General features: G+C 31.4%; 4 protein-coding genes across 6 annotated transcripts; 1 reads left to right on the top strand and 3 right to left on the bottom strand.

The window, feature by feature from the left end:
• Positions 1–3,060: 3,060 nt before the first annotated feature.
• On the bottom strand, positions 3,061–5,784 carry LOC7471172 (probable glucan endo-1,3-beta-glucosidase A6). Of its 2 annotated transcripts, none has more exons than XM_002303034.4 (3): positions 5,533–5,784; positions 4,128–5,429; positions 3,061–3,376 (listed from the first exon to the last, which is right to left on the bottom strand). In XM_002303034.4, exons 1-3 carry the CDS (start codon positions 5,588–5,590, stop codon positions 3,339–3,341), a joined length of 1,398 nt encoding a protein of 465 aa, XP_002303070.4. In that variant the 5' UTR covers positions 5,591–5,784; the 3' UTR covers positions 3,061–3,338. The 2 variants fall into 2 exon arrangements, with proteins under 2 accessions (XP_002303070.4, XP_024450335.2); XM_024594567.2 differs by having other exon boundaries at positions 5,528–5,784.
• Positions 5,785–8,239: 2,455 nt separating this feature from the next.
• On the bottom strand, positions 8,240–11,201 carry LOC18096554 (probable glucan endo-1,3-beta-glucosidase A6). The gene is made up of 3 exons (XM_006386823.3): positions 10,757–11,201; positions 9,363–10,664; positions 8,240–8,651 (listed from the first exon to the last, which is right to left on the bottom strand). Exons 1-3 carry the CDS (start codon positions 10,812–10,814, stop codon positions 8,614–8,616), a joined length of 1,398 nt encoding a protein of 465 aa, XP_006386885.1. The 5' UTR covers positions 10,815–11,201; the 3' UTR covers positions 8,240–8,613.
• Positions 11,202–20,479: 9,278 nt separating this feature from the next.
• On the bottom strand, positions 20,480–25,360 carry LOC112326494 (uncharacterized). Of its 2 annotated transcripts, none has more exons than XM_024594503.2 (4): positions 25,192–25,360; positions 24,292–24,351; positions 23,898–24,034; positions 20,480–21,529 (listed from the first exon to the last, which is right to left on the bottom strand). In XM_024594503.2, the coding sequence occupies exons 2-4, from the start codon at positions 24,332–24,334 to the stop codon at positions 20,723–20,725; spliced, it is 987 nt and encodes a 328-aa protein (XP_024450271.2). In that variant the 5' UTR covers positions 24,335–24,351; positions 25,192–25,360; the 3' UTR covers positions 20,480–20,722. The 2 variants fall into 2 exon arrangements, with proteins under 2 accessions (XP_024450271.2, XP_024450272.2); XM_024594504.2 differs by having other exon boundaries at positions 25,243–25,310.
• Positions 25,361–26,069: 709 nt separating this feature from the next.
• LOC7471174 (pentatricopeptide repeat-containing protein At3g25210, mitochondrial) lies at positions 26,070–27,951 on the top strand. The gene is made up of 2 exons (XM_052450188.1): positions 26,070–27,796; positions 27,895–27,951. The coding sequence occupies exon 1, from the start codon at positions 26,174–26,176 to the stop codon at positions 27,335–27,337; it is 1,164 nt and encodes a 387-aa protein (XP_052306148.1). The 5' UTR covers positions 26,070–26,173; the 3' UTR covers positions 27,338–27,796; positions 27,895–27,951.
• The last annotated feature ends 48 nt before the right edge of the window (positions 27,952–27,999 follow it).

Genomic DNA, 27,999 nt, shown 5'->3' on the forward strand with positions numbered 1-27,999 from the left:
ACTTGACATATTTAAAAGAGGATAATTGGTAAAAACCTAGTTTGACTCAAAATAAATAATCATTACGATTTTTTTTATAAATGTCAAAACGACAACATATTGAATCGATTCGGGTCAACTCAAGTTAACTTGCTAATCTACTTGTCGGGTCGTGAGACCATGTTAATCATGTAGAAAGTAAATAAGAAGAAATTATGAATTCTAATATCCAAAAACTCAATGTTGAAGAATGAAATTGAAAAAAAAATCAATTTAAGAAGGATAATTTTTTGAATTTGAATCAACTCGGGTTAACCTGTCAAACTTGTGACCTGCGTTGTGATACTAGATAACTCAATAGAAAGAAAATTAAAATAAATTATGAAGTTCAATTCCCGATAAACCTAATGTTAGAGTATGTAGTTTAATTTGTAATTGAAAAATCGATTAAAAAATGATACAAAAAAACTCGCGATCCGAGTTATAAGATGTGGATAACCTAATAGAAAGTAAACCAAAATAAATCATAAAATCTAATTTCTAATCAACTTAATGTTAAATGATGAATTCGAGAAAAAAATCAATAAAAAAATGAGAAAAAAAACTTGAGGCAATCATGGTAATTAGTTAAACTCGTAATCTAAGTTGTGAGATTGGAATAACCTTATAAAAAGTGAATAAAAAAATTATAAAGTCTAATTCTCAATAAATTTAATATTGAAAGATGTAATTGAAATTGAAAAAACAAAACAAATATAATTTAGAGAAAAAAACATTATTGAAATGAATAATATTTTATAAGGAAGGGTATAATAAAATTCTATTCTCTTTTAGTTTTAGTTTTTTTTTTTTTTGTTAACTATTAATGTTAATTTTTAATAATGATAAAATAGGGTCATCTCGCCCACATCAATAAAATATCTCCCAAGGACCATGAACCTCTAGCTAGTTTTTATACAATTTGCTACATTTTCTGCTAGCATATTCATCCAGTATTCTTGTATATTTGTTCTGACTTGTATTTATAAATCAAATAAAAAGATTCGAAAATTTCTTGTTTTACATAAATTATTTTATTTTCAAATTTAAAAATCAATACCTGTGTTTACAGTTTATAGGCTCCAAGATTTGTAAATCACACAATTTATTTAGTTGAAAATCAACTATGTTTCCAAGCTTAAATAAACTTTATTTGATGATGAAGTTGGGAAATTAAGAGTTAATAACCTATATTGTTATAATAGTTGTTTTTAAAGTATTTTTTATTTGAAAATTTATCAATATAATATTTTTTTAAAAATTATTTTTTATATTAGTATATTAAAACAATCTAAAAATAAAAAAAATATTAATTAAAAACAAAAAAAATCAATTTATCATTATTAAGATTTTTATTGAAATCATACTTAAATTTATTTTTTATATTAGTATATTAAAAAAATCTAAAAATTGATTTGATTTCAAAATTTATGAAGATTTGAAATAATTTTTTTCTGTTCTCATTATTTTTTGGTGTTTATGATTTGCTAAGTCCGGTGTTGGTTTTGGATTAATTGCTGTTCTTTAATGATTAATCTCTTTAAACTGAGTTGTTTTTGTCATTAAATATTTTCTTGATTTTGATAAATTGAAATATATACGAAATTCTAAAAACCAATTGTTGTTTTATTGTTAATTTATTTATTTTTTGTCATGATTTTTTATTTCCTTACTTTAACTGAAGCAGACAACCTCTATATATCGGACCCTATCTATGAACTTCAAATGACAAATCGCTACACCAAGGATTAATTTTTTTAAAAAAATTAAATCGACTATAATTATCTTAGTATCCCATTGAATTTATAAATTTAAATTCAATATAACTAACTATTGCTATTGATAATTATTATAATTATTAATTGAAAAAAATTCTATTGAAATTTAATTTGACTACAACTAACCATTTTCATTGATAATTATTATAATTATTAATTGAGCTACTTAATCCTATTGAAAATTTAAATCAACTACAACCAATAATTTTCATTTATAAATAACATGAAATTTATTTTTCTTTGAAAAGGACCGATATTATTTTAAATTTAAATTAAATTAAACTTTTTAATAGGTTATGTTTTTCAAGACAACATAACCTATTAACCTATTGAAACAACACAATTAAGAAAACCTATTGAAATTAAATTGAATAGAACCAATCTTCTAAAAACATATACTATAATTTAAATTGACTACAGAAATATATTTTAATAGGTGTTGAGAACAACATAACCTTTCGAAACAACATAGCTAACGAAACCTATTGAGATTTAAATTGACTACAATTAATCTTCTAATAAATCCTACTATAATTTAAATTGACTACAACAAGTTATTTTAATTAATTGACAACTGTCATGGTAATTATTAATTAAACTACTGAAATAAAAAAAATGTATTTAAATTTAAATTCACTTTTAAAGGCGCTGATGTTGAGTTATTGTGAAAGCTACGTTACAGAATAGGGCCAGCTCGCCCACATCAATAAAATATCCCAAGACCATCGAACCTGTGTTTTTTATACACACATTTTAGAATATTGATTTGCTAGAGTTATCTGCGAGCAAATTCACCCTTCCACTGCAGTTACTGGACCGACCCAATTGATGTGAGGAGGTTTACGGGTCAATTTACACATACCTCGACTAATTTCATAGATTCTAAAATTAATAACCGTGTAAGTCTCCAGTAGCCATGAGATTTGTGAAATTCAAACGGTAACCTCTTGCTTTGGATCAAGTGTTTTTTTAAAACCAACTTGAAATTTACTTGTTTGGATCTAATTGATTTATTTAGTGTGTTATTTTGTGATCTTTTTAATTTGGTTAATATTCAATTTGATTTAAAAAAAATTAAAATGATATTGTTGTCATCATTTTTTATTGACCTAGGTTATATCGTTTAACCTGTAATCAAATATTAGGCCAAGTCAGGTCTAATTATTTTGGTGGCATGACTTGTATTTATAAATCAAATAAAAAGGTTTAGGTTATCTATGCAATCATGCACCTTTTCAAATAAAAAAAATAAAAAAAATTAGAGTTGATCAAGTTCGAACTTACTTGTATAAAATGCTCTAATTACATAGCAAAACGACATCGAAATATAATAAAGGAAAGTGATTTAGGTGCCCACTCTAATCATGGTTGAATTGGGAATTGTCTCTAGATAAGAACAGGAAATACCTAGAAAAAATGATGATCTTATTTCAATAGTGAGAGCAATGAAATGCTTGGTTCTTTTAATTCCAACATATCCTGGGCAGGGAGTCAGTTCCTGCAAATTCCTCGTTACCTTTACAGAAGAGGGACAGACAACGCTCAAAGAGTTACACTTGGGAACTTGCACTGTCCAAAACCTGAAATGGAATTACAAATTCAGTACTCCCAAATATATTTTTCATTCATTCAAATTTCAATTTTAGTTGTGTTTTCCTCATTCATTCAAACCACGTCAGCAAACAGATCCTTAACACTTTTTTTTGTTCAAATAGTATATAAACCTTGACCCAATAACAATAATAATTATTAAGGCTTTGTTTAATGATTATTTTTTTTAAGTGTTTTTTATATAAAAATATATTAAAATAATATTTTATATTTTTAAAAAATATTTTTGATATCGATAAATTAAAATAAAAAATATTAAAAAATTATTAATTTAAAAATAAATTAAAAATATAAATATTTTTTAAATACACTTTTAAAATAAATAAAAAAACACAACCTAAAAAAGCGTGTTTGACAGTGTGGTAGTGGTTGCTTTTCAAATAGCTTTTCGTGCCGAAATATATGCTAATGATGTTTTTTTATTTTTTAAAAATTATTTTTGACATCAGCACATCAAAATAATCCAAAAAATACAAACTACACTCAATTTTAACAAAATAAATAAATTAAAATTTGATCAAACACAGGTTCAACAGCAGAGCCAAACATAAAAATGCAGAAGCGGTGGCTTAGATAACCGGTGGTGTATATCTACAAGGACACTGGGTCCCACGTACCTCAAATCTGACGATGGCAGTGAGGCATCGATAGCATCACATCTAATAAAAACAAGGGAAAAGCAAAACACAAAAAAGAACAACAGACAACTCGGTAACTTACTTGGGTCCTTAACCGTCGTTGTAGCCAGCCCGTTGAAAGAGCAGACCCCACCAATCTTCTTAAACTCGGCCCAATACGAACTAAACGCATAACTCGCGTGCCAAAACAATGAAACCGGTTTATAACACCCTTTCCCGGGTTGGATCTCGTCACAGGTTTTGTTCCCCTGTGAACAGGCCCATGCTAAGGCATCTTTCACTGCGCTCCTATTGGCTTCCTTAGCCACAATACACCATAGCTTCCCTTTATAAGGCTCATTGTTGGTTGGCAACGGCAACGGCTTTTTATACCCCGAAAGCGGTGTCTTCCCACTCAAATCAATCTCGAACACTTCTGTCCCATTCGGATAATACAACCCAAATTGTCGCTCCGTTCCCGGACCTGGTTTTTGGTTCTCGTTGTACAACGAAAAGATGAAAGCGGGTATGACCACACCGGGCTGGGCTGGGGTGCCGATTGCGGGTATTGTGGTTAGCTTTTTTACAACGTTGCGATTGTACGTGGCAGAGTTGTAAATATTGGCTCCTAATTGTTCAAAATCTCCACCATTTGGCCAGCCCGTTTCTGCTATAAAAACCCGAATACCCGGATACCCGAGGCGTTTCATTGCAAAAACGACAGCGTCAAACATTTGGTCAAAGAGGTTTGTGTAGGTCAAGTTTGTACCCGGGTCCGTATAGGTTACATTCTGGGCATTAAAAAGAGCGTAGTCTAAACTGATGTTATGTGCGTTTTCGGACCAAGCGAAAAAAGGGTAGAAGTCAATGAAAAAAAACGACTTCGTCCGGTTCAAGAATTGCAGCATCGGTTTAATGACCGTACCCGAAATGTCTGGACGAAACGTGCCGTTTGACGGTGGAAACGAAGATTCAAGAACGTTGATTGCTGATGGAGTGCCCACTTTGATTTTGCGGATGTTGTGTCTTGTTAAGGAAATCTTGATTCGACGCATGGCAGGTACGAGGTTGAACCATGTACCCGTGTCAGGATTGGTGAGGATTTCGTTTCCGACGAGGAGATATCGGATTTTGACATCGGAGTAGTAAGGGACAACATTGGTTTTAACCCACTGGTCTGAGAAATATTGGCTCTTGGAGATGTTGGGTATGAGTGCGTTAGGGACCATAATGGAGACCTGGATGTCGGTGTTTTTGAGAGATTTGAGAATGTCTGGATTGGCATCGTAGATTTTGACTCGCTTGGCTTTGAGAGATTTGATAAGCTCCACTGACCTTGAAGGAGAAGGGAGATTGTTTCCTAGCTGGCCGTAGTTTATGCCCACCTCGCTGGAAATCACTGCACCTGCAAGGGTGTCAACAATTTGGGTTAATTAGGAAGGGAGAGTCAAAAACACAAGGCTCCCCCATATTGTTGAGCTCTTTGTTTTCTAAGAGGCTAACCTTACCGGAAATGGAAATCAAGAGAGCGAAAATGAAGACATGAATGGCTGCTACCGGCCCCATTATTGCTCTGTCGCCTGAGGAGAAAACTTCTTCCGGTGGGGATGGAGCAGAGAAAGAAAGGGCGAGTCAGAGTCTATGGGCTTAGAAGGGATGGAAAGGAGGGCATTAAAGGCTGACCAATAGAGTAACTTGTTGGTAAAGCGTCATAGGTGGAGTGCTTTGAACGTAGTTATAAGATACGGTCGGGGCTAATCCAGTCCGAGTCGAGAGTTGTCCGAGTCCTCAGCGAATCAATCAGTTTTATTTTTTATTTTTTATTTTTTTGTGAAGACGATATTGTTTTGTTTTTGTTTTAATAAAACAATATCTTTTCACCTTTTTTTTCTTTATTTTGGCAAAAAAAATCCAATTCAAAATGTAAGCAAATTACTAAATTAACCATCCATGCCAAACCAGAATTTATAACTATCATTTTGGAATTCATGGTTTTTACTTTTTATTTATCTTTTTGCCATGATTTTTTAAAGCTTATTTTCAAGTTTCAAACTCATCCTTGAACGTTAAAAAATTATGCAGTCAAATCCTTAATTTATAATTACTAATTAGAACTTGAATAAAATTACTTATTTAGTTATCTTGACAATTCAATTCATGCCGGGCCGGGGACTTTGACCCTTGATTTCATTGGCATTCTCAATCATATCATCTCATAGGTGTTTCGATCGGTGATAAAAAAAATTTAAAGTGTTTTTTTATTTAAAATATATTAAAATAATTTTTTTATTTTTTAAAATTTATTTTTACCAATAACATATCAAAATAATCCAAAAACATGTGAAAAATTAATTTGTAACATATTAAATATAATTAATTTTTGTATCGAATTAAATAGAATTAAAAAAATATATACTTTTAGCTAAACGAACTGAAAATTAGAATTAAAAAAATTAAAATTTTAGCTAAAAATAAAACTGAAAAACTAAACCTTAATTTAGCTGAAATGTTCAAAACTAAAAAACCGAATTCTCACCCCTTATTTTACTAAACCAAGTAAAGAATAAAACTTTGTGCTTTAGCTCATCCCAATTAAATTAAATCATCGGTCACTTGAATTTCTGTTTGTTTTAATGTTTTAAAATAATATATTTTTTAATATTTTTATATCATTTTAATACAGTGATATTAAAAATAACTTTTAAAAATAAAAAAAAATATTATTTTAATATATTTCTAAAAACACACCTTTAAAAACATCCATCATAATTTCAGACACATTCTAAACCCCCCCTTTGAGTCTTCTTGACTTCATTAAAGAATGGTTTTTTCGAGTCAGTGGCGGAGCCAGAGTTTTTTAAATGAGAGGGCAAATTATTAACAAATACTATATTATATAGACATGCATTATAAATCAATTCAAAACATATATATTAATTCATATCAAGTAAAATTAATTTAAAAATATTTTTAAAATAAAAAAACTTACATTATAATTGTTCTCTTTGAGTTTTCATATTTTGAAACCGCTTCATAATAACTTCATTATCAATCTTATCGAAAATATCTTTAATATGAATACTTGTCTGGTGATATGTTAATTTAATATGATTGACTCTTCATCCTCAAGGGATTTACGCTTGAAATATTTGTCTAGTGACATGTTAATTTAATATGAACCTGCTGAATTTTTTTTATCATCATTAGTGTCTACGTAATAATTAACACAATTACACAATAGTTCACTGTTAAACAAAATTCAGTTGAGTTACACAATAATTCTAAATCTTCCATGTGAAATTAATAGCAAAATACACGTCAATTCATCAAAATCAAAACCTATTTCAATTCATATCTATATGCATATAATAAGTATATTGATTAAATTATACTTAATCATTTCTAGACATTTAATTAAAGAACAGTGCCTAGTGTATGTGTAAGAGGAACAATACTTGAAAAACATACTTTCTACTTGATAGTTTACTTACAAACAAATCATGTGAAAATATTAAATTTCAATAAATTACTCTGTCAATGCAAAAGATGTCAAGAATAATAGTTTTGCATGAATATTAATTTATTTCTCTATAACAAGAAAAGAAACATTTAATTGATTAAATTAATATATTTAAATATTTATTTTGAATATATTCATAACAAAACCCTTAAAGTATCATAAACTCTAATATTTTAAATAACTAATTATAAAAAAATAAAACTAAAATTAGATAATGAAACAAATAGAAAAGATAAAGAAAATTTACCTAAAAGCATAAAGCAAAAGGTAAAAAAAATTAATAAATGAGAAATTTGCATATAGGAGACCTTCTTGTTTTGTTAGACAAGGGAAGATAAAAATACAAAAGTGAAAGGGAGAAAAATTGAGTTGTAATTATATATATATATGAGTCAAGTTAGTCAACAATAATAAAAGATTAAAACTTTCGGAGCAACAATTCACGTTTCACACCCACTAATATATTAATATTTTAATAAAAAAAAATAAGGGGGCAATTGCTCCCTTTTTTGACCCATTGTGGCTCCGCCACTGCTTCGAGTGCTAAACACATGAAAAGAATCTAGCACGAGGGAACGAGGCTGCCTGTGCAACATACCACCCACCACTGGAGGAAAATGCGAAGACAAAAGGTGCTGCTGACATGCATGACGTGTCAGATTCCAGGGCCAGAATAGACCCTCTCAAGAGAGCCGTTGCCTTCTTAAAGAGAATATTATTATTATTAAAAAACAATGACTAACTAAACAACAAACTAAAATAAAGTATGGACCATCAACATTTTTGGAAACCATCTTAAGAATCTGCCCTAATTAGCACAAATTAATCGACTCTTTAATGAAAAAAAACATAGACCAAGGTGATTTAGGTGCCGCTACATAGAATCATGAAGTGTCCTTAGAGATATGGACAGTAAAGGCCTCAAAAGATTGACGATATTATTTCAATAAATAAAGTAATAATTAAACGGGGCACCAAAATCACAAGCTCTGCAAGATGAGAACACCAAAATCGTCAGTTCATGGCTTCCTGCATCCTTTTGCCCTTTGCCCAGATGGACAGCTCCGCCTCAAAGAGTTGTACCTGGGAACTTGCAATGTCCAAAACCTACAACAAAATCCCAGAGGAAAATAAATTATTCTCTCAATCTAAGCGCATGCGTTGAGCCTGAAAAAATATTGTTTTTTTATGTTCTTCATGCCAAACACAGGTTAAACAACATTGCCTCGTAATATAGAAGAGAGGTAAATATAAAAAGAATCACACATGAATCCGACTAAAAAAAATGATAATAATTCTTTCAAGTATCAGAAATTTATTTCTTAATTCTGTTTTTCTTTTTATTGTTTGTTTTTTGTAATTAAAATGTGTTTTTTTAAATAAAAAAACTAATTTTTTTTCAAATTAATTTTTTTGATATTTTTAAATCTTTTTATAGATTTGATATCAAAAATAAAATTTTAAAAACGACAGATCCCACCATCAAACTAGCCCTAGATATCTACTTGATAGTACCATAAAATTTCTTCTGCAAACACATGATTTTTTTATAATTTCAAAACAAATGCTGCCTGCCAAATTTGAATAACTGATGAAATTCTCCATGTCGAAAATTAAGGGCTATTGCTGACCAAATAGTTTATAATTGAAGTGATCATCATGCCCTAAATTTGAGCAGAGGGGGTGGTCGCTCAAATTGGGCCCACCATCCCACAACTGGTCATATCAACGGTAACGAATCACCAAGCAACAATGATCAATCATAAACGGAACGACCAAAGATAAAATCAACGGATATAAATTAATCAAACTACTTACTTGGATCCTTAGGCGTCATCGTAGCTAACCCGTTGAAGGAGCAGGTCCCACCACTTTTCTTAAACTGGGCCCAATACGAACTAAACGCATAACTCGCATGCCAAAACAACGAATCCGGCTTATAACACTCCTTTCCGGTCTGGATCGCGTCACAAGTTTTATTCCCCTGCGAGCAAGCATATGATAACGCATCTCCCACTGCAGTCTCGTTGACTCCTTTAGCAACCATGCACCATATCTTCCCTTTATATGGCTCGTTATTGGTCGGAGCCGGCAAGGGCTTTGTGTACTCTGATAACGGCGTGTCTCCACTGAGATCAATCTCGTAGATTTTGGTCCCATTTGGGTACAATAATCCGAAATGTCGCTCCGTACCCGGACCCGGTTTCTGGTTCTCGTTATACAGGGCGAAGATGATACTGGGTATGACCCAACCGGGTCGGGCTGGGGTTCCAATTGCGGGTTTTGTTGTGAGTTTTTTTATCACATTGCGATTGAAAGTGGCTGAGTTGTAAATATTTGCTCCGATTTGGTCAATATCTCCATCGTTAGGCCAACCCGTTTCTGCAATAAAAATACGAACGTCCGGATACCCGAGCCGTTTCATCGCAAAAGCGACAGCGTCTAACATCTGGTCTAAGAGGTTGGTGTAGGTTAAGTTTGTACCCGGGTCGGTGTATGTTACGTTCTTGGCTTTGAAAAGAGCGTAGTCTAAATTGATGTTTTGGTGGTTATCGGCCCAGGCGAAATAAGGGTAGACATCGATGAAAAAGAACGATTTGGTCCGGTCCAAGAATCGCAACATCGGTTTAATTATCGGGCCGGAGATATCGGACCGGAACGTGCCATTCGATGGTGGGAATGAAGACTCGAGAACGTTTAAGGCAGACGGGGTGCCGACTTTGATTTTTGTGATCTTGTGGGTTTTTAAGGAAGCTTTGATTCGGCGCATGGCAGGTACAAGGTTGAACCATGTGCCCGTGTCAGGATTTGTGAGGATTTCGTTCCCGACGAGGAGATATCGGATTTTGACATCGGAGTAGTAAGGGACGACATTGGTTTTAACCCAGTGGTCCGAGAGAGATTGGCTTTTGGAGATGTTTTGTATGAGTTCGTTAGGGATCATAATGGAAACTTGGATGTCGGTGTCTTTGAGGGATTTAAGGATGTCTGGATTGGCATCATAGATCTTGACTCGTTTGGCTTTGAGAGATTTGAGTAGCTCCACTGACTCTGAAGGAGATGGGAGATTGTTTCCTAGCTGACCGTAGTTTATGCCCACCTTGTTAGAGATCTCTGCACCTGCAAGTGTGAAGACCAATGGGGTTAGTGTTAGACTTAAAACAACACAAAACCCAGTTCGTCAATCTTGAAGAGAGAAAAGATACACTTACTTGAAATGGAAACTAAGAGAGCGAGACTGAAGATGGGGACAAAACCTAACCCCATCATTGCTCTTTCGCTTCAAGTTATTTTAGCGGTTATGGAGAATGAGCAGAGGAAGGACCTGTAGAGAATGGAGATAACAGAGTGGATCTGAATGGTTCCAAGGAATTGAAGAGAGAAGGGGTTTTAGACTTTTAGGGAGGCGTGCGGGTTAAAAACATGATACGGGAGCTCAACAAGAGCACTGACCAAGGCAATAACTTGTTGTGTTCAAAGCTATAGTGATGTCGGCTTCTTTTGTTGCTGTTGGGAATAATGTGCCAGGTGTGATATCATGGAATATGTCGCTTTTTCTTTTTTTTTTTTTTCTGTCTTTAGCTTTTGTGATAAGGATAGAGAAAGGAAGAAGAGGTCGAGGGAGACGCAGAAAGAATAGAGTGAAATGAGAGAGTGAAAGAAAGGCTAGCATATGTGACAAGACAAGGGAAATAAAGGAGAGATGAGCGGGGCTTCCTGCGACGTCAGGCTTTTGCTTGGTTTCTAGGAAAGAGGGTAGAAACAAGGCTCGTGAGACATGGAACATGATGACTTGGAAAAAGAAATGCCCATGTCAAAAGGTGCAAATTAGCCGTTTGATGCTGTGGCCCAGTGGCTGTCTGGTGGCTCGTATACAGTCTGTGTTTAGTGTTCATCACAAGCTTAGGCGAGAAGCAGCGAAGCAATTGGTTGCATAATGGTTTCTTGGCTTTTAACGTAGTTGTACGATCCGTCTTGACATAGATTTAGAAAAATGTTTGGGCTAAAATGATGTGGTTCTTCTTTCTTTCAATTTTTATTTTGATTTTATTGAGTTCGGATTGTATTTGATAATATTATTTGTCAATTAAATTTTATAGATGAATCAATGTTTTTTTAGACCTTGGATTTAGATAACAATTGTTTTTCAAAATATTTTTTTTATTAAAAATATATAAAAATAATATTTCTTTTTATTTTTAAAATTTATATTTTATATTAGCACATCAAATTATATAAAAAAACTTAAAATTTTTAATATTTTTTTAAAAAATATTTTTCAAACCCAAAAACAAATCAACTAAATTAAAAATCAACTCAAACTAAATTTTGAATCAAGAATTCATTGATTAGCCTATAAAACAAACCTGGTTTTTTCATGATTATCCTCCGTGTCCAAATCCTTGAGAATTTAATGTTTTTTACAGCTTTAGTTTTATAGGGTGTTTAAAAATATAATAATTATTATTTTTTAAAGTGTTTTATACTATCAAAATAATGTATTTTTATATATTTTTAAATTATTTTTTATATTAACATATTAAAATAATCTAAAAATATATATATAAATTTTAATTTTAATTTTTTGAAAAACATAATTTCAGCAATGTTTGGATCCAAACGATACCTTATAATTATACAGCCCTTCTCAGTTATGATGGATGGAGTACCATTATGAGCCTTTACCTACTTCGTCCTTCTTGCGGAAGGGCCTGGTGGCTGTGGCTATTAGATAGAGTAAAACACCTTACTCGTTGGGAAAATTAAATGACTCTGCTGAAGAAATAAATTAAGGGCCAAAATAGACAACAAGCACTTCAAAAAAACAAATAGACAGGGCAGCATCATGCAACGCATGATAATTTTTAAATAGTATATTAAAAATTATTTTTTAAAGTATTTTTTTATTTAAAATTATATTAAAATAATATATTTTTTATCTTTTAAAATTTCTTTTTCATATCAGTATATTAAAATAATTAAAAATTAAAAATATATATATAATTAAATCACAATACCAAATACCATGCAAATATTGTGTGATTTGAAGAAGTATTTGTGAGGAAAAAAAAACATTTTATATGGGAAAATACATCATCATTGAATTGCCCGCACGTTAAAGTTGCTATATTCAACGAAGAGCTGCTGTGATCCATGAAGGGGTCAACTTTTGTCAAGTGTGTTTGTTTTTATAGGTTAATATGTTTTTAAAAGTGTATTTTAAATTGTATTTTAATAAAATATTTTTTAATATATTTTTAATTAAAAAATATTTTTATAAAAATACTTTACACAACATGACCAAATATATTTATTCTATGCTAATTTTGGCTGCACCTACGACCAAAACAATAGAAAGTTGAAAAGCACTTGAGACGTGGTCGGTGTGCCTTTCTTTTGCTTTTCTTAATGAACTCTTTCCTTGGACAAGTAGATAACGATGTAACCCTTGATATGTGGTTTGTGTGCCTGCCTGGCGATTGAATATAGTTATTATTTGTATAATCAGATGAGTATAATTATTATTTGGATAATCTCTCTTCTATATATATATATATATATATATATATATTAAACTTGGTCTAATATTACAGACAATGGTAAATGATAAAAGATTTATTATAATTTAAAATCTTTAAAGATTAAAAATATTATAAATATAGAAAGACTTTCAAAATATTTAATTTTATTTCTTGATTTATTCACTTACTAAAAAGTTATTACAACCATTTATATAGAAAAAATTATAAAAACTTAACAATATTGTACAGGAAAAAATATTCTATTAAACTAGAAAAACTTCATAATAAATAATAGAAAATTAAAAATTAAAATAAATAAAATTAACTAGAAAAAATATCTATTTAAAACAAAAAAACTCTTGCATCAATCTCTCTGATTGGAAGGAACTCGTTCTCGAGTTCAATCTTCAATTATAAATTACTCTCTATCAAAAATATTTTTCTATATGTGAGCCGCCATGTAAATCCCTAAATAAATTCTATAAAACTAATAAAGAAAATATTATGTTCTACGAGTATAATTATTGTTTGGATAATCTCTCTTCTATAATATTTATTTTTCTAAAAAAAATCTTGCATCAATCTCTTTGATTGGAAGGAACTTGTTCTCGAGTTCAATCTCTTAATCTTGCATTTTTTTATGCGTGAGCCACCTTGTAAACCCCTGAATAAATTCCATATAATTAATAAGGGAAATATAATGTTAAGTGAGTAAAGTGGATATTTGAGTTATGAGGATGATGATAGACTTGGGAATTTAGAATAAAATGTTTGTGTGTTAGTTTTTAAAAAATAAGACGTGGAAAATGTTGGAAAATAAAAAAGTTAGAAAAGCAAATAAAAACTAGATGAAAGAAAGAAATAAGGAATGAAATGTCTTGGACTATAGTTTAATGAAATTTGATATGGTATGGTTTAAATTTGACGCTAATATGTGTTAGAACTTGAAAAAAATATACTCAAAAAATAAAAAATATATATGAAGGAGGGTATAAGGGGAGTTGACTAAATTGTCACACACACACATATATGCTTTGACTAACCAAAGGGGGGGGGGGAGCTCTTGAGTAATCTTGTGAAAAAACTTAGGAAAAATCAAATATTTGGGAGAAAAATTGTGAGATTTTGTGTGATTAAACATGTAGACACTTGGATTAAGAGAAATTAATGTGGAAAAATGAGTGTTGTAGAGAGGGAAACCAAGAAGTATGAGGAGGTGCTCGTGATTTGAACTGGGAGATGTTAGAGAATTTGTAATAGGCATAAATTTAACAAGTAAAGTGTGTTCTACAATCACCTGGTTAACTTTGAATTCGTTTTAACCAAGTTTGAGCAAAATCTTTAACTTATCGAGTTAGGGTTCATGGATGCAATTTGAGGGAAATTAAGATTAGTAGTAAATTGTTGAAATAGAGATGAAAATGGTCATAGAAAGTGAGAATTTGATGAAAGAAAGTAAAAAAAATTATGTTAGAAGGTGGTGAGTGGCCGGCCAAAAGAGGAGGGAAATTAGAAGTGTGGCATTGTGTTTAGATGTTGTAAATTTATATTACTAATGTGTGTAATTGTGGTGGTGATGTTTGATTATGAGTTAAATGATTTATTTAAGTGGAATTGATATATAGTAAATAATGCATGGAAATAAAATGAATTGATGATAATATGGTTAAGTATGTACTATTTGGGATTGGAAAGATATTGGTGTGGTATCTCTTTTTTGAAAACCATGAGGAGCACCAAGAGTTGGGGCGACTGCAGTTAGAGGAGATGGACTTGCTGGATGTGCAAGTAGGTATTCATCACCTCGTTTGAATTTAAAAGTTATTAACTGGTATTACTACAACTACTTTGTTTGATTTATGTGTATTGATTGTTGGAAATGTAAAGAAAATAGAAAAATAATGTTATAAATTTAAGGATTGATCATAACTGGAATATAGGGAATCAAGTGAGTTTACCGGATTGATTGACATCCATGTGGGGATAATTGATTGGCGATCAAATAGGTTTGTCAAACTGATTAACATTTGTGAAAGGATAGCCGATTTATTAGCGATCAAATAGATTCATCGGATTAATTGACATTCGTGAGAGGATAACTAGATTATTAACGAACAAATAAAATCACTGGATTGATTGCCACCAATGTGAGGATAGCCAAAATATAAGCCACCACATAGGTTTAATGGAATTATGGTGTCCGTGAGGGAAGCTGGGATTATTGTTGCAGCAATGTAGAATAACAAGAAATATTGAATGTTAGATTAAGAGATATGGGTTAAAAATGATAATTTGATCAAAATATTAAGGAAAATAATGTGGATATACAGTGGCAAATTTATTGTTTATAATAATAATTAAATCTTTATATTATTATTTATGCACTTACATGTTCTTCATAAGCCATACGAGAGCATTAGTACATATTAAAACTATCAAAAACTAAAAACATTATAAAATATAAAAAAACTCTTGAAATATTTAATTTTATTTATCAATGTCTTCACTTGTCAAAAGATCATTACAATCATTTATATAGAAAAATAAACTAGAAAAAAATATTGCATTGAAACAAGAAAAAAACTAGAAAAACATAACAATAAAAATATATAAAATAAAATATAAAGAAATGAAATTAATCAAGAAAAATGCTCCTACATCACATGGTTTATTGACTTAATGACCATAATTGGTCTAGACCATGTTTGTCTTCGGATCATTTAAGAAGGTGGCCTAATAAAATTTAGGTTGTCTTGTTGAATATCTAATAACATCAATTTTATTATTTTTATTTTTTATATAAATAATATTATTTTAAAATAAATTCGAGTTCATCACCTTCACCAGTCAATCCGAATTCCAAATCTTAAATCGAGACTAATCCCAACGGGATTTGATACCTAAACCTCTATATATAAGTATACATTAGTAGCACCTTGCCAAAAACAAACCTTTAATTATCATTTTATTTGTTACAGATGCAACGTTCGGAAACTTCTATTGAGAATCGGACAAAAGTTCCCATTATATAATTGGATGAAGTTGCCAGCCTCCTACGAAGTCAGTCCATTACACAGCTCTCGATGCATAGAGACGAAAGTCCCAAGAACCTCTTGTATAGACGAATGATAGGCGTTTGTGTGTACGATAATTATGGGTTTAATTTTTTTTTTTTAAATATGTTAAAATAATTTTAAAATATAAAAAAATTAAATTTTTAAAAAACACAATTTACGCTTTCAAACACTGCTTATGTGATGGGGGCTAGGATATAAAATTATCGTATGGACCGCTCTGCACCCCAGGTAGCACCCAGACCGATTGTCTCGTGGGATCGCATTCACTGGGTCAACAACCCTTTTTTTCTATTTTTTATGAATTTTATATTTACACAATCTTTTTTTTTTAAATGCTCGGCACTTGCAATATTTCTTGTGTTGTGATGTATTATGTTGTGTTGGTGATCAAAAACTTAGAGGCTGAACAAAATGATTTGTAGCAATCCACAGTGTTTTGAGAGGAAAGATACAGTGCTTTCGCCACATGATTTAACTTTTCTGCTAATAAAAAACAAAAAAAACTACAAAGCTAAATTTTTTACCAACTTAATATTAAAAAAAAACCAACAAAGATAATTTTGGAAGGAAAAAAACCCATGAGAAAAAACGTTGAAGCAATTGACAATGTTTTGTGAGGAAAACTACAGTGTTTTCCCCAATAAAATAAAATAAAAAACCATTTAGAGAAATACTGTAGCAATTCATAGTGTTTTGTGAGAAAAACTACAACGCTTTCCCCATATGATTTAGCTTTATTGTAATTATAATTCTTAACCAACTCAATATAAAAAAAAATCGACAAAGATAATTTTGGAAAAAATCATAAAAAAAATCATATGGGAAAACACTGCAACAATTCACAGTGTTTTAAAGAAAAAAAATTACAAAGTTAAATTCTTAATCAACTCAACATTAAAAAAAACAAATCGAGAGATAATTTTAGAAATAATAATAATAATAATAATAAACACAAAAAAAGAAAAAAAAATCATGTTGGAAACACTATAACAATTCACAGTGTTTTGTAATGAAAGCTATGGTGTTTCCTCACATGATTTAGCCTTATTTGTAATGACCTGTAATTGTAATTCTCAACAATGTTTTGTGAGGAAAGCTAAAGTACTTTCCCCACATGATTAAGCTTTATTCAAAAGTTAAATTCTAACCAACTCAATATTAAAAAAAAATCGACGAAGATAATTTTGAAAAAAAAATATTACAAAAAAAGAAAACACAAAAGAAATTGAAAAAAAACCATGTGAGGAAAAACTGTATCAATCCATAGTGTTTTGTGAGGAAAAACTTGTATTTACTTGTAATTGCAATTCTTAACCAGCTTAATATTAAAAAAAATAAAATTTACAAAGATAATTTTAGGAAAAAACATAACAAAACAGAAAAAAAACCACGAGGAAAAAAATACTGTAGCAATCCACAGTAATTTGCGAGGAAAGTTACAGTGTCTTCCTCACATATTGTAACTGTAATTTTTAATCAACTCAATATTAAAAAATAAAATAAAAAAAGATAATTTCGAAGAAAATAAAAATAAAAAAACAAAAAAAACAATGCGGAGAAACATTGTAGCAATCAACAATGTTTTAAATAAAAAAAATTACAAAACTAAATTCTCAATCGGCTCAATATAAAAAATAAAAAAATCGACAAATATAATTTTGAAAAATAAAAAAACAATAGAAAAACTATGTGGAAAACACTGTAGCAATCTACAATATTTCAAAGGAAAAAAATTACAAAGTACAATTTTTAACCAGCTCAATATTTAAAAAGAAAAATAAACAAAAAAAATTTTGAAAAAAAAAATAAATGAAAAAAAAGGAAAAAGAGGAAAGTTGAAAAAAAAAAGGGAAAGTAATTTTGGAAAAAAAATAAAAAAAAAGAAATAAAAAAAAAGATAAAGAGGGAAAGTTGGAACAAAAAAAATATGAAAAAGTGCAAAAAAAATGTGAAAAAGAAAGAAAGAGGAATGCACTGTGGTGCATTGGGTGTGAGGGAATAATGATTTCCCCACACCCTTTATTTTTATTTGAAAAATAAAAAAATAAAAAATAAAAATTATGTGGAAAAACACCGTAGCAATCCACGGTATTTTAAAGAAAAAAATTACAAAGTGAGATTTTTAACCAGCTCAATATTTAAATAGTAAAATAAACAAAGATAATTTTGATAAAAAAAGAAAAAAAAGAAAAAGTTGGAAAGTTGGAAAAAAAATGAAAAAGTACAAAAAAAAAATATACACTGTTCATAGTGCATTTGGGTGTGGGAAAACAGTAATTTCTCCACCCCCTTTAGTTTTATGTATAATATTTTTCTTAAATGAATTATTTACTTGAAAAGAATACACAAAATATCATAACACGTAAAAAAAAATAAAGAATGAATACATTGCATGGTTTTTTTTCCAGTAAATAGAACTAATAAATAATTAAATTAAGATTCATACAAGCTCAACACAGCTTCTGTGTATATTAGGAATCCCAAGGGATTGGTCTAGCCGTATTTACATGTTTAGCAAGGGGCTTGGAGGTTTGCTCCTTCATCTCCAGTTTGAATCCCTTGAAGATTGTGTTCGGAAACACACAAATTACATTTCTTTCAATTTTAAAATTTTAAAATTATTTTAATATGGTAATATAAAAAAAAATTAAAAAATATATTATTTTAATACATTGTTAAACAAAAAAACACTTTAAATCATAACTACTGTAACACCAAATAGATCTAAATCTCCTCATACCATAGACCACATGGTTCTGGGATATAAGAACTTGGTCTCATGTGCGAAAACTAGCCTAAGATACCTGCATTTCCAATAAAGAGTGTATATTAGGGTAAATTGCATTGTAAATATTTGTATAGTTTTGAGATATTTAAAGTTATTTATATTTTTTAAATGAAATAAATAGAGTTTCATCTTAAAAACCATCAATTCTCGTGTTTTTTTTTTAATGAAACTAATATATCTTTAACTTTTTAAAAAATCCACTTCCAGAAATTAAACAACTAATTTTTAAAATCTTTAAAGAATCATTTTTTATACTTTTAATTGTTTTATTTTGAGGTAAAGCAACAAAGAAAAGCAGACGGCCAACACAATCTTAGCGTTTGAAAGGATGGGACGTGGAAGGAAGAAAAGTAAGGAGAGGACAAGGCAAATCTCAAGGCATTTTACGAACAGGGGAACATGAAACGAAACTAGAAGGAAAGTAAAAATGTAGAGAATATTTTCTCATGTCCCACATAAAATAAACTATTCTCTCCAATTCTAAGAGAAAGTGGGGGGAAAACTTAATAAAATACCAATTTTATATTTTTATAATTATTTTTCTCCCACCTTTTCCAATTTAGATTTTATTAAAACATATTGTTTTAACTTGATAATTGAAAGAATAATATTAAAACCAACTTTAATTGAATTGTGGATTTTTATTTTGTTACGAAGTCATCAATCATGTATAGTTTGCAAGGACAACATTTTATCTAAAAAATTATATATTTTTTACCCATCAACCAGTATTTTAAATAAATTTATTTTATTAAAAAACAAACTTATATTTACATGTACATAAATTTTACCAAAGCTGATATGTATTTTAATTAAGAAAATACATATAAAATAAGATTAAAAGGGTCTCTGAGAGTATAATAATTATTGTTTTTTAAAGTATTTTTACTTGGAAATGTATCAAAATATTTTTTTTAAAAAAATTATTTTTAACATTAACACGTCAAAACAATAAAAAAATATATATAAAAATAATTTTAAACAAAACAAATTTTAAGTATTTAAAAAATATCATTTCAAACACGCTCCATACAGCTCTAAGTAGATAGCTATCAATCCAAATGCATAATAACATTTTAGTCAAAAATAATATTTTTTTTTTGCAAGCTAATTAATATTTTTATATTTTTATATTATTCTGATGTGCTGATTTTAAAAATATATTTGTTAAAAATATATTTATTTTAAATTAATTTTTTTTTACTGTTGTATTTTTATATGCTAATGTTAAAAATAATTTTTATAAAATAAAAAATATATTATTTTAATATATTTTTAAATAAAAATTATTTTGAAAAACAATCCTTACCGCATTCTATTTTATCACGTGATTCTCCCAGCAAGACTGCTATTCCTCCTTTCGAAGAAACAAGCAGGACCCCATTTTATCCTGTGATTCTGCCAGCAAGACTGCTATTCCTCCTTTCGAAGAAACAAGCAGACATTCATTTCGCAAGCGGGGCAACACTCACATATTGAACATTTGTTTGTCGAAAGCATTCACTTATGTTTCTGCATGAAGAACATGCACAAGTACTACAGAGATGCTTTAGCTTTAATTATCTGCCATCTCACTAGAACTATTGCCTGTTGAGAATTCTTTTTGCCAACTATCAAATACACAATTCGTTTACTCATTGGTTGGCAGGAGTAAAGATTTAAGGCGCCAAATCTGATACACATGTGACATGAACCATTTTCAGGAAAAGCAAGCAACTCTACAAATGGTTAGCTATTACCCCCAAAGGAAAAAGGGCATGCAAAATGCTACACCATTAGAAGGATTCACTACTATGGAAAAGCTTTGTCTTGGAGAAGTTGGTTAATTTTCTCCAGAACTCGATCAAGTCTTCTCTCTTCTTCTTCCTTGCATTCCAGCATCTTCTTGTGGCGTTCTAGAATTACTTGAACAAACTCTTGCTCTAAAGCAGTAGAAGGAAGCTTATTCAACTCTCCCAGCCTGTTATCTTGATCCAGTTCTGGCTTCGACGATGTTTCAATCTCTGGGGTCATTCCTTCTATCTGATTTCCTCTCTTATCCAATTCTGCTTCCCTGTCCTTCCTTCTTGCTGCAGCTTGCAATTCTCTCTCCAGACTTGTTGTCCTTGTTGAGATCACACTTTTCTCTGCCAACGTAATTTCTAACTGTTTTTTCATCTTGTACCCTACCACTACCAATTCTGACCTTAAGAATCTACAGTCAAAACCTTGCTTCTCCAAATTTTTTATCACCTTTACTAATGACTCCACATGTTCGGGTGCGACGCTTTTGTCTATTGAAACTATGTCCCTCACCTCAAAGAGGAAAAGCCAATACTGACAATATAAGAATTCATTTTGCTCTGATTTGTTAGGAAATTCAAGAATCACCTTCGGATCTTGAGGAAACACTCTAAAAATGTGGGGATAACACTTCTCCATCAACTCCTTCACTGACATTTTTTCACTCCTTTGCATTGGTCCAGGTTCCAATTTGTTATCTTCCTTCAGCTGCATTAGGTACGCATGCACTTCCATGGGGTTCTCTGGATCAATTTGGACATGTACTTTCTGTTTCTTTGCTGGTGGATTTGTTAAAGTGTCCTTTCCTTCCTTCACCTGCATCACAATTCCAAAATTCAAACTGCCGACACAAGCAAAACTTCATACTTAGCTAATCTATGTGTCTTCTTTGCACAGTAGCAATACTGAAGCAGGATTGTGAGTTCTTCTGTGTACTTGTCCTTTTAGATTTAAGGTTTCAACATAACTTTTCCCATTCTTGATTACAAATCAAGATATTCAGGTAGTGGTATTTATTTAACTATAACATTGTCTATTGTATAAATGATTTTCTCTTGATACTATTGAATTATTATTTTTTTTGAAAAAAACAAAATTCTAATCATATTCGGCCAAAACATGATGGAATTGACCGTGTTTGCATTGATGTCAAAACCAGCGTACTGATATTTCTCTTTTTTATGAATTATATATTCAAATAAATTTATTTACTGGAAATGTTAATTATATTTATTTCGACCACAAAAACCCTTCCATATCGTATCAATAATTAAATTTTACCAAAATTGTTCAAATCAGTGCTTGTCCAGTGTCCCATGGGGTAATATGGTTGATACTGCACGCACATGCATTTCACATGTTTTGAGTTAACATCTAGGTTTAGTAACTATATTCCTAATTATGTTTAGGACTAGTGGCATCATAATAATTTGTTCAAGGGTTTGACAATTTTCCCTATATCTTATGCTATAATTTTCCCCCAATTTTGTTTGGAATTATCAAATTTGTTTATTTTTAAATAATCATCACAAAGATTATAATTTTGCTAAATACTTAGAAACAGTTTCTACATGTTAAAATTTAGTGTTTAATTTTATTGCACATAATTATAGTTGGTTTTTTTAAAAAATGTTTGGTAAAAAAATTCATTAAGTGTTGATAAAATCCATCCTAGAACTAAGCTCAAATATTCATTTCTTTCTAGGTGCAATAACAATTCTTTGTTCATCTTTTACTCTACCTTAAAGTATATGTATTTATAAATGTATATTGCATCTTAATATTGGATTTTAGATTTTAATTAAATAATTAATGTTTAATTGTCTATAGTATAATATTCAACAAAGATTAACAATCGATTTTGAGATTACTATGGGTAATGTTTATAATAGCATAGGGTTAAAACTAAGGTGTAAGGTAGAATTGTGGCTTTTGTTGGTGGAAGCGACCAAATTTATTCATCAAGTCGTGTCAAAAGTGGGGAATGATCTATATTTCAAGCTAGACTATTAAGTAAAATTGAAGCTTGTATAAACTGAGTCCAAGAAATTGTAAGGATCTTTAGTGAGCTATTTTTCACTTTGTTGAAGGTTGGATAATTGTAAATTTGGATCTCTTTTGGTTTCATCTATAAATGTGTCGAATATATAGTGCAAGGTAGTTCCTCTAACAAAATTTTATGTGAAGTTAGGATTTGGGATGGACACTCTCCACATATATACGACCACATGTCATTCCTATATATGCATAACGAAAACAACACAAAGATACCTGTATCAATCTGCACAACATGCAGGTATGCAAGATCCTATAGTACATAACACAAACAAAACCCACCAGACCACCTCTTGCAAGCAGGAAACACAACTTTTTGATGAAAAGGGAGTTCTTTCTAGCATTATCTAGAAAATTAGATAGCCACATTTACCTACCTGTTCACTTTACCTCCAAATCATACTTTTTTATTTTATTTTGAATAATAATAGTAACTGTCAGTAGTGACCTATCAAAGTAGAATTATCGAGTATGATATTTTTATAATCGAAATAAGGTTGAGAAAATAGTAATTCTACACAACAGTTTTGCCATATAAGATATGCCCCAACAGCAATTTACCAGCTCATAGAATTCTATAAGACAACCCAATTTTCAGTTTTTTAAATAGTAGAAGAACAGTTTAATGCATCATCCATAAAAGCATGCCCGTTTAAGATGGTTGGTTTTTCCAGTGCCTTACAATATATCACAAATTAAGAGGGTAAGTTTTTGAAATGAAATAAATATACCAGATGTGATAATCTTGTGCTTTACAGAATTCTTGTTTCAAGAAAGGTTATGATCAGGGCATAACATTCAAGTGCATTTTCACTCCTAAGCGATTTCAGCATCTACAGATAACATCAATTTTAAGGATTCCATTTCTTTCTGTTCATTTCTCCCTGGAGTTATACAATCCACAAGGAAGCAGTAACTCGACAGATGAATTTAATATTATTGGGGTTTACCAATCATATGCTAAGGCATTCATTTTCTAAGACAGCAAAGGAATGTTCTTGAAGTAAAATCTATAAAAGTAATGCATCCCACCTGATAATATCATTAAGCTCACAAAGATAGTGCAGAAGAAGTAACTATCACAAAATAGTATATTCATGAGAAGGAAACTCTAAGACATCCAACTTACCTCAACAGGTTGGTTGAGAGTAACTAAGGGTATGTGACGCATGTTAGCAAGTTTGCCACCGCGCTCAGGATATTTAGGAACTTGGGCATCAGGAATACTAGGATGCATAGCTGAAGATGAACCTCTTCCTACAAACCCTGTTATATTTAATCGAGTACTTAATTAGTGGTGAAAATTTAGAAATCATGATGATAATAATGGTGGGAGGAACAATTCTATCATATCAAATAAATTATTTGATACCTTCGTCAAGCAATCAACATAAACAAATAAACAAAATCTAATACACGAAACCAATAGATATTTGCTTCACTAGCACAAAACCACCATTTTTCATTCAACTTAAAAGATAAATTCCCTTTTGGAAGTATGTAGAGGTTACGGTTGAGTATACCAGTCGGACGTCCTATAAGTTTGCGTCTTCGTATGCTCACCATCTCCACATCCACTCCTCCTATAACAAGGCATAAAGGTGCAGTTAATGGCTCCAAACAGTGAACGACTACCATCTTTATTCTTAATCAAAAAGGGCAAACCATTTATGATATAATTAATTTATAACTACCATAAGCAATATAACCACAACGAATGACAAATAAGAAACGATCGTTTACCACATAAAAAACTCTTAAATTGCAGAGAAAAAAAAAAGGGAAAAAGAAATGGAGCATTAAGCATTTGATTAATGACCAAGGAACACAGTATTCACAAAGAAATGGCAGCAGTCGCAAGCATATATCACTATTAATCATCTAAACGTAAGCCAAGCAGCCAATGCCATTCGAATAATCAAATACATGCAGTTCAGTCAGATAAGACTGCAAAAATTAAGCCATTAAGCAGTCATTAATAGAACTAACTTGCCTAACAAGCATTCACGAGGTTGAATATTCTTTCAGAATCCCAAGTTAGAAGAAATTATTAATAAATCAGGAAAAGGAGCAACAAAAGCTTAGACCGTAACATGAATCTAAACGAAAAAGAACGAAAAATAATGATAAAAGTGAGTCACCGGCAAGGATGCAATATTTCATAATGTAAGCAAGAAAACTACCATAACCAAGAAGGGTCAAGCAATAGTTGCATCCATGTTCAAGATTCGAGAAAATACAACATGGGGAAGCAAAAAAATAGAAAATTAAAAGAAACCCACATTAAAAAAAAAATCCCATTTTTTACAATAAAAGAAAAAAGATCAAAAAATAATCACCGCCCACAACTTTGCAAGACAAGCAAGGGGGAGAGCATGCAACCTTTCAACAGAAAAAGAGAAAGAAAAGGTGTTGGGTAAAACCTGAGACAAACAGAATGCGATTGTAGCAGCGTAGAAGCCGAGGAGCATTACCTCCGTCCGGTCTACAGTAGTGTAAAGCGAACTGACGCTTGGATTTTAATCACCTACTACATTGAACTCCCTGACGCTTTTCAATGGGAGCATTCCTGGGCTGGGTGGGGTGTTCTAGTTCTGGCCTCAGCTAGTAGTAATTTTAGAGTAAGCCCATATACATATATAGGCTTCAAATCTGTCCAGGGTAAGCTAAATTGTTAATTGTTTTGATAAAGGTTATTCATCTTTCAAAAATTTTAATCCAACTATTTAATTTAGTCCATTTATACAATTAATGTAGTTGTGTGAATGTTATTTTTGGAATATTTTTTGGATATCTAATTTTATATTTAAAAAATATCACAAAAAGATATAAAATAAACACAGATTTTTTTAAAATTATATTATTTCGATATAAATATTATTTGGATGTGTAAGTTAATATATGTGATGGAAAGGCTCGAGGAAATAGTGTTGACATAAAATGACCAGTGCTGTTTTTTTAAAAAAAAACCGCAGTTTCCACATGTAATTTGTGTAAATAATATAGTCTCTTACCACATTAAAAAAATCATTTGTTTTCATACTAGTTACTGTTTTTTGTCAGAGAAAAAAATATTTAATTAATAAAGTAACTTATAATTTTTATATTAAACCTTACATATAATTACATTTAAATATTAAATTTATAGAAGTTAAAATATTATTTTTATTTATTTTATATGTGAAAATTCATTTTGAAATAATTTTAATTAAATATATATTTTTTAAAATCCGAACTAAAATTATTTTCTCGAAACAAATTTTTTTTAGCCGCAGCAGTATAAGCTGCTGCGACGCCGAGCAAACACTAACCCGGCAACTTTCGCTCCACATAGAGGCAGGTTTGTTTGTTTTTTTCTACTTCTCCCTTCTCTCCCTTCTCTCCCCGTCTCACTCTCGTTGGAAAATGCCTCCTGTGAGCTTAAATCGCCTCCTCTACTCCACTCTCAAGAAACCCAGACTTGTCTTCTCTCCACTCTCACCTCCATCCACTCTTCAAATCACCGACCCTTCACTCTATCACCGGCACCGCCCATTCTCCGAAAACCCCCAATCCCAAACGCCCGAAATCCCATTTCTCAAAACTCCAACTCGAACCCCACTCGAAACCCAATTCGAAACATGGACCCAAAACCTCAAGCCGGGTTTCACCCCAACCGATGTCGATACAGCCATCCGGGCCCAGTCCGACCCGGATCTCGCTCTCGACATCTTCCGTTGGACGGCGCAGCAACGTAATTACAAGCACAATCACATCACCTACCTGACCGTGATCAAAATCCTGATCAGCGGCAGGCGATACCGCCAGGCAGAGACTCTAATCGAAGAGGTGATTGCTGGTGCTTGCGAGATTAGTGTTCCTCTCTATAATTCGATGATTCGCTTCTGCTGTGGCCGTAAGTTGTTGTTTAATCGCGCCTTTGATATCTATAAGAAAATGTTGAAATCGGAGGATTGTAAGCCCACATTGGATACCTACACGTTGTTGTTTAATTCATTGCTTAGGAGATTCAATAAGTTGAATGTTTGTTATGTGTATTTGCATGCGGTGAAATCGTTGACGAAGCAAATGAAGGCGTCAGGAGTGATACCGGATACTTTTGTTCTAAATATGATCATCAAAGCTTATGCTAAGTGTTTGGAAGTAGATGAGGCTGTGAGGGTTTTTCGCGAAATGGGGTTGTATGGTTGTGAGGCTAATGCTTATAGCTATAGTTATTTAGTAAAGGGACTGTGTGGAAAGGGGAGAAGTGGGCAGGGTTTAGGGTTTTACAAGGAAATGAAGGGTAAGGGGTTGGTGCCCAGCGGGAGTACTTATATGATTTTGATCTGTAGTCTTGGGATGGAGCGGAGGTTCGAGGAAGCAATTGGGGTTGTGTTTGACATGTTGGGGGATTCAATGTCGCCTGATCTGTTGACTTATAGGACGGTGTTGGAAGGGTTGTGTAGGGAGGGAATGGTTGATAAGGCTTTTGAGTTATTAGAGGAGTGGAGGAAGAAGGATGGATTCATGGGTGAGAAGAATTATAAGAGTTTGTTAAATGGATTGCATTTTGTAAGTCGGCAGTAGACTCAGTGCTCGCTTTTAGGATTTTATTCAATTGCCTGTGTTCGCAACTTTGTTGGATGTGAATTCCTCATTAAATCGGAGGCAGTTGTGTGCTTGAAGATGGAATTATAAGCTGCAGTCATCCATGCTTACAATATGATTGCTTGAAGCAGACTGGATACTGTATTCCGAGCATCTTGCTCAAAGTTACTGGATGTGCGTGGTGATAGTGCTGCAGCCAATGCAGGAGAAGAGGTTGCTGTGGCTTCTGCCTTTCAGAAATGGGATAATACTATCTTTCCCATGATGAATGTAGACTGTCTGACCACTTAGAAACCATGACAATAAAGTGGCTTAACATTCATAATGTCTTGGAATAGTTTGAAACATCAAGTGTGCATGTCAGAGCTGGCTTAGTGTCATGTGGAAAATCATATATTATGGACATGAACTTCTTTTGCCTCAGTAATGGAAGGCATTGTAAGTGAAACTCAAGTTCTTGCTTCAAAACTAACTAGATTATAGAATTTGTTAAACACATTCAGCACACATCCTTTGTTTTCTCTTTGTTGTATCAGTACAATTGGATTGATGGTTTCGGATTGAACAAAACTGGCATTGCATATCCGCTAAAATTCCTCCCATCTCCCATTTTGTGCATGGATTGATGTATTTGGATTGAA

The sequence above is a fragment of the Populus trichocarpa genome, chromosome 2 (assembly GCF_000002775.5).
Source record: "Populus trichocarpa isolate Nisqually-1 chromosome 2, P.trichocarpa_v4.1, whole genome shotgun sequence".
Lineage (NCBI taxonomy): Eukaryota > Viridiplantae > Streptophyta > Magnoliopsida > Malpighiales > Salicaceae > Populus > Populus trichocarpa.